General features: G+C 40.2%; 1 protein-coding gene across 1 annotated transcript; it reads right to left on the bottom strand.

Moving 5' to 3' along the window:
* Positions 1-571: 571 nt before the first annotated feature.
* LOC306833383 (uncharacterized protein) lies at positions 572-3,875 on the bottom strand (the record flags this gene model as incomplete). The annotated part of the gene is made up of 6 exons (XM_079358621.1): positions 572-843; positions 953-1,039; positions 1,222-1,314; positions 2,269-2,535; positions 2,620-2,925; positions 3,815-3,875. 6 exons carry the CDS (start codon positions 3,873-3,875, stop codon positions 836-838), a joined length of 822 nt encoding a protein of 273 aa, XP_079214747.1. The 3' UTR covers positions 572-835.
* Between the last annotated feature and the right edge of the window lie 3,248 nt (positions 3,876-7,123).

Here is a 7,123-nt window from a genome sequence, read left to right as displayed (position 1 = left end):
TCTCAGATAATAATCATGTTTATTCATTTGAATGCAAAACACAAATCTCCAGTTTTTAAATTTCATTTTTAGGTGTTTTTTTTACACATATTCCAGCAGTGAAAACAGCATACATAGCTTTTAAAATGTTTATTCTGTCCATTATTCGAAACATTTGCCCTAAATAGATGAGATGAAGCCACATCAGATCAACAAAGATCCTGCAAGTCTTGTCCTGATAACAGCAAATTAATAGTAGAGGGTTTTCTGCATATACCAGAGCTAATCTCATGGCGTGACATTAAAACTACAGAATGAACAATCCAATGGTTTCACCGTGAAGTTTCCGACATCCAGCAAAGAATAAAAACAAAACTTGGACGTTGACAAAGTGCGAATTGTGACGCAGGTTAAAGTTTGCAAACCTTTTGTTGTTGATCAGACTACAGAGACGATCTCTGACAGTAAACATGAACAAACGTGTGAGTATAGTCAAACGCCTCGACCGCCACAATTGTTCTGAGGTCTGTCATGCGGGATTTTTCTGGGAAATGAACAGGAAGTATTTCACTCCAAGTGTGGTTTAAACAGCAACAGCTCTGTTGGAATCCAAAGTTCACCACTTGAAGTTTTTAGGTCAGTGAGTTTGTTACAGCAAACATTTAAACATTGCTTAGCACCCGCACAGAACAACTGTCACCATTTTATGAATCCCCTTTCATTAATGCACCACGTGAACATACATGACCCCGATGATGTTAGACCTGTTCTTCCACTTCAAAATCCACTTCAAGTCATACGGTGACGCTGATGACTTCTGCAGAGGATCTGATGCTTTCACGGCTCATCATTAACGTCATCCACCTGTGGGGAAAAAAAAAACCAGAACAACACAACGAATCAACAAGTTGAAACAGTCGCACAGACGACGTCACCGTGCAGAAAACGCAGGTCGTTCTGTGAAGGTTCTCACCTTTAATTCTTGCCCACACGTTGACCGCCACGACAGCTATTACGAGGGCCGACAAACCCGCAGACACAACGATCAACCTCCACTGGGCTGCAGAGAGAATAGACAGTATGACTACTGTTGTTATTTAGTGTAAAAGCTCAAATTCAAACAACAGTCATTGTCTTGGCAGCGTCAATAAAGAACAAGTGGAGTTCAGTGATTTCAGCTGTCAGCACACGCTGTTTTTTTTTTTTTAAATGTGAGTATTTAGATGACGGTATCGCCATTACCTGCTTTAATAGTGCTCATCGATGTTCTTTTAAATCCCCTTCTAGGTGTTGTTGTTGTTGTTGACTTATTTGGCGTCATTCTCTCTTCCTCACCTGAAACCAGATTAACACATAATCCATTCAGCATCAAATGTGTTTGGTAATCTCTCAGTCCAACTTCAAACAACAACATTAAACAGCTTATATTTTTAACTGTATATAAATATGGACAGCCTGCTTCCCTTTTACCAAAATGAAGCCAAAAACCCTCCCGTTTTAGACGCTGACTGAGGAAAAGGAAAGGTTCAACAGCTGTATTTATAGTTTTTATTAACTTTTTATCTCCACTTTTCTCTGCTGATCCGGTAAAGCGAGCTGAAGCCAATTTCATCTGATCTTTTGAGCGTTGCGTAACCTTATAAAAAGAAGCGACGCAGTCACTTCAGTATACATGAAAAGATTGTAATATCAGACGTGAGCAAACTAGCGCTGGTGTTAGCATGGCTAGCTGGACACACACACTCTCCCACTCCGACGACGAGCCGAGGCGCGTGAATGGACAACTTTGTAAACGAAATGGTCACTTGAAGAGGGCGAGAAAATGTTTGCTTTTTCATGCTCGTGACAGGCGTAAGGCTACGTTTTGCGTTTCCAAGCGGATGAAGATGTTTTTGAGAATTTAACGAGGAGACAGAATTATATTTCAAAACAGAGGAGGAGAACCTTCGTTTAATAAATATCCGCCTTCGTGTGGACGAGGCCTGAATTTCCCTGTGTGTATTTTCCGAGTGTCGTCTTTTAAAGTTTCTTGTCTTACTTCCTCCTTGTGTCTGTCTAACCTTCCCCGTGTTCCTATGTTGATTTTCCTCGCCATTTTGACTTTGATTTTGGACTTTCGCAGGACTGAAAAGAAACCCTAATTTTGCCTTTTTTTTTTGTTTGTTTTCTGCGGTTGAGTTTCAGGCTTTTTTCCCACTTTGATCCAATGAGACACTTTTGGCTTCACTACCAGGCGACAGCTTCTCTGTCCATCTTTATAAACAGTCTCTGAGCTGAACATTTTCTCACCTGAGCGCCCACGTCTGAAGGGAAACAGCTGCACTTTGTCACCGTCAGTCACTTCACACTGCAGCGACTCATATCTTGATTTGTACATGTAATGATTAGTCTCTAATACAAAGAAAGCATAGCAGCGAAACCGAAATAATGCTGTACTTTCCAGGTGTTTATTCACATTAATACCCTGATACAGCCAGTTCACTCTGTACCTACATTGTTCATACGTCGCCACCGAGCAGCGTAAGTTCCAAGAATCTGTTTTCCTCTCTTCGGTCACTGCAGAGTGAAAGAGACGACGACAGTTTAACAGTTTCATGTTACTACTTTAAAACAAAAAGGCATGAAAATGTAAATACTCACTGGTCACAACCGACAGAGAAACCAGAGGGTTCAGAGGTCGTCTGTCTTCTGACGTCAAACGGTGACAGACGTAATGACCAACGTCCTCGTGTGTGACGTTCCGTATGACCAGAGAGCAGTGGCGCTCCGTGACGCTCAGTCTGTCGGATTCAGCGTTTTCACTCATCCGTCCCGTCGTGATGGTCAAACCGTTGAAGTCCCAAGAAGTTCCGTCGCATTCCTGCCGACCGTCGATCGCGTTCCCGCAAGGCAGAGCCACTTCGTCTCCGCTTCCGACGGTGAGGAAGAGGGTTTGATTTTCACCCGCTGCAACGAAACGATTCATTTTGAATTTCAAGGACTCTGACCGCACTCACTGTCTGTGCCCTGTGTTCACTGAAGTTTGTAAATGAAAGTCAAGAGAGAGAATTAAAAAAGGAATCTGTTGGGAAAAAGAGGAATATATGTGTCGGGACACATGATGATCCTTTGATAGATATTTTGCCTGGATTCCAACAGACTCTTGAATCGCTGACCACCACACGTGTAAGGAGGCCCACATGATTTATTTTTATTTATTTGCACCAAAAAAGACAGTTACACAAAAACAGAAAACATTAAACAAGAATAATAAGTGCGGGAGAGCTTAAAAAAAAAACAATATGAGGAAATATAGAAAATAAATCAACAATAACCATAAGAGAAAGCAAGAAAAAAATATAATAATAAAAGAAAGCAATGCATTTTAAGAGAGCCATTTTAATAGCACACACTTAAGTCAGAAATAAAAACGTGAGTGTGTATAAATGTAAAATAATGAAATTTAAATGAGTGAATGAGCATGTAAGGAGATTTGATTTAGCAGGTTAGCATTTAGTCTTCATTCAAAAGTATTGAGTAAACAAAAGAGACAAAGAGGGGGATGAAGTTCATCAGTGTGTCTTGTATTGTGACTGACGACTGAGCAATGTTACTTTGTGCAAGTTCATCGTTTATATTTAAGGAAAAAGCTCGCTTTGAAAAATTAGAAATTCGTCAAACATAATTCTGCGATTGTCACTTAAGGTTGTAAAGCCATCACCTCTTACTTTCTGCCTTTAATTTTACCTCCTGGTACGTTTTTGCCGACTTGATTATCTTATCTTTAAACTGTGACCTCCAAAAGTTCAGTAAAGTCGACGAGGTAAAACACACACCTAGACGTGTGAGATCTTACCTGCAAAGTGAAGCAGCGCAGTGAGAAACAAAGAAAATGTAATCCGTCTCAGCTCACTCATCGTAACTCTTCACTCTCTTCTTCTTCTTCTTCTTCTTCTTCTTCTATTCTCAAGCTCGGTGTGACTTCTTGAAGTTTTCTGTTCTCTGTTTTTATTGAGAGACGCTGCTTCTGCTTCCTGTGTGACCTTGTTGCATAATTCAGGGCAGCGATTCAGTTTGAAATGTCATGAAGACATGAACGCTGTCAAAGCTCGAATTTTCCATTTCCTCCCCACAGCGACCGACAGAGACCAGAAACTGCTGATCAGCAGTGATTGTTTTTCACCCCTGAGATGCAGAAGAAGAAGAAGAAGTGCGTAGAGGAAGTTTAAATATTGCAAGTTTGCAGGTAATTTTAATTTAACCAGGAAATAACACGCAATGAGATAAAAAAAAAAAAGAAGCTCATTTTCAAGAGTGTCAAGAGACGATTTACAAACAATAAGTGAAGGGCAGACAACAATTATAAATACAGGAAGACTCAACCAGTGTACGTACAGTTTATACATTCACACCTTCAAGGATGGCCGATCAGATTTAGAGTTCAGTGATGAGGAAGGCCTCTTCGTTCTGTTTCCTGCCGACTTCACCTTTTAACCTCGAGGCCGATCTGAGCTTTCAAAGACAGCTCACAAGAAAAACCCAACTTTAAACTTCTGACAAGCTCGATTTGATAGTTGTAACTTGGTGTCTTGACGTGTTGTTTAGCAGATAATCGAAGGGATGTTTGACAGCACACACGAACAGACGTATTGGTCGAACATCTGGAGGGTTTTTTTGTTTTTTCATGTTTTCTGAGAACTGAAGGGGAACGTTGGCTAACAGCAGCCGAGCTAACCGAGGCCTTTGAAGTTTTTAGGTCATTGAGTCCTCGCTGAGCGTCGAGCTTTAAACACTCAGAACACACTACAGGTGTGCTGATTTTAAAGATTTTAAGGTTTAATTTAAAACACATTAATGTTCAAACTACTCGACCAGGTCCGGCGTGTGCTCGTGGCTAACTTTGTAAAAATCGCTTCACATGTGGTTTTAAGGTTTCGCATGTTGTAAACACGACGAGTTGACCTTTATGCACTTCCTGCCACGCTTCTGAGTGACTTATGATTGGTGGTTATCGAGGGGACTTTCATAAAGGACAAAGGGCAATCAAAAGCCCACACATGCTTTGTTTCAACAGAATATATTTCAGATGACCTGCAGAAGGAAGAAGGATGGTTTTTTTCTTACTTCTGCTTCTTACTTTATTAACGCCAAGTTGCGAGCTCGAATCCCGTTGAGGACTTTAACAGACGTGTGGACTTTAAGAGTTGTTGTTGTTGTTTGTCTGCACTTTCATAGCACCAGAATCATTCACATATAAAAACACACAAAGTCTGCTTTTTAAATGTTTAATTGAAAAACGTGTTTTCAAAGCGACACTAAGAGATCGTAGATTAACATCAGCAGCATCCAGCTGTACAACAAATCAAACAAGACATTAAGATTCAAATTTAACATGACAGGCCAAACATACACGGGTTACGGTCCCTGAAAGTGGACGGCCTGGGTTTGAATCCTTCCTCACTCTTTCTCTCTCCCTGATTTCTGACTGAAAATAGCCCAATAAAAAGCTTTACAAATTAAATTAAAAAGATTATTTGTCCAAAGTAAACAAAGGGACAATAAAAAAAAAGCTTCTTTGTGAGCTTAAATCCAGCTGTTGAATTTAACTGATAACAAAAGTATTTACAACTGAATTATTTTTATAAATTATTCAAGATTCAAGGTTTACTTTTATTGTCAATTATATGTCGTGTCCCCCCTCCCCACGGTGCTAAAAAAAAATACGGTACGGTAAAAATATGAAATAAAATTAGGTAAAATAAGATAAATAATAATTTTTTTATTTTATTTATTTTGAATCTCCAACTTTGGCTCAAAGTTACTCTGATCCTCGCTCAGGTCTCTAAAGGCTGCACGTGGCGTCGGCGCACAACGCCTGTCCTGGCCAAAAAGTTGCACTTAAACACATCGCGATAGCTCCAGTCGATGACCAATCACTGTGCGTTGTTATTATAGACAAAGACCGTTTTCACTCAGAAAACATGAAATTAGTCTGAAACCTGTTGATGACCTCGTGTGGGTGTTTTCTGAGAAGTGAAGAGTACAAACAGGAAGTATTGAGAAGTATTGCAGTACAAACAGGAAACTGACGTCAAGCTTCTGCAGCTTCAAAGTTCACAAATAAATCTTCAAAGAAAGGTTCAGCTCGTTTGGACAAAGCTTAAAAAAAAAAGAAAGTGAAATTCAGCTTTATGGTTTAAATCCAGCAGAATGATTAACCCATTGAAAATGTCAGACTCTTCTCGAGCTGATGTTAATGAGTCGTCTGATGTAGGTCAGTCCTGAACAGACGATCTCATAGTTTGTGCATATACGTTAATATATTTGTAACACAGAGACGGGACCACTGAAAGCTGTATATCAGCGTACGTACAAGTGATGATTGAGCTGCTTTATTTTTGCTTATCGTTCATTTTAAAGAAAAAAGCCTCCGACTCAACCTTTCAGTTATCTTTGGGAAGACGACAGAGGAATCTGCAAAACTAAACGAGATGAGTTTGGTGGTCCAACTATTGCACTTCTGCATGTGAAGCTTTAGTATTATGGGCAGCTGTGGCTCAGTAGAGTCGGTCGACAGGAAACTGACGTCAAGCTTCTGCAGCTTCAAAGTTCACAAATAAATCTTCAAAAAAAGGTTCAGCTCGTTTGGACAAAGCTTAAAAAAAAGCTGTGGCTCAGTAGAGTCGGTCGTCTCTCGTCCGGAAGGTCGAGGGTTCGATCTCCAGCTTCTACTCATGAGACACTTAACCCTGAGTTGCTCCCGCTGCTTCGTCGGTGGCGTGTGAATGTGTATGAGTGGGATTAGTTACCTCTGATTGACTCTTCACTCGACCTGCAGTGTGAAAGAGCTTTGAGCTACAGTTTACCATTAACATTTCACTTTTCAGCGATGGAGATTTGCTGCTTGGGGTCAATATCGCTTTACAAATGTGACTTATTTTTTCACATGAATAGATCAGCAAACAGTCCACTGACACATCAAGACTCTGATTTGACACTTCTTTGACTTTTGATGAACAACAGGAGGAACCGTGAGAACATTCATACCTCTGTTTTTTTTTTTTTTTTAACGACGTCGACATGAAGAGAGAGAGTCTTCATTTGAATGTATTTTCATGTATTATTCCACATTAAAGGCCACTCACTGTATGTCAGCTCCTGGACA

Source organism: Symphodus melops (assembly GCF_947650265.1).
Source record: "Symphodus melops genome assembly, chromosome: 1".
Lineage (NCBI taxonomy): Eukaryota > Metazoa > Chordata > Actinopteri > Labriformes > Labridae > Symphodus > Symphodus melops.
This window is presented reverse-complemented; position numbering and strand designations above follow the sequence as displayed.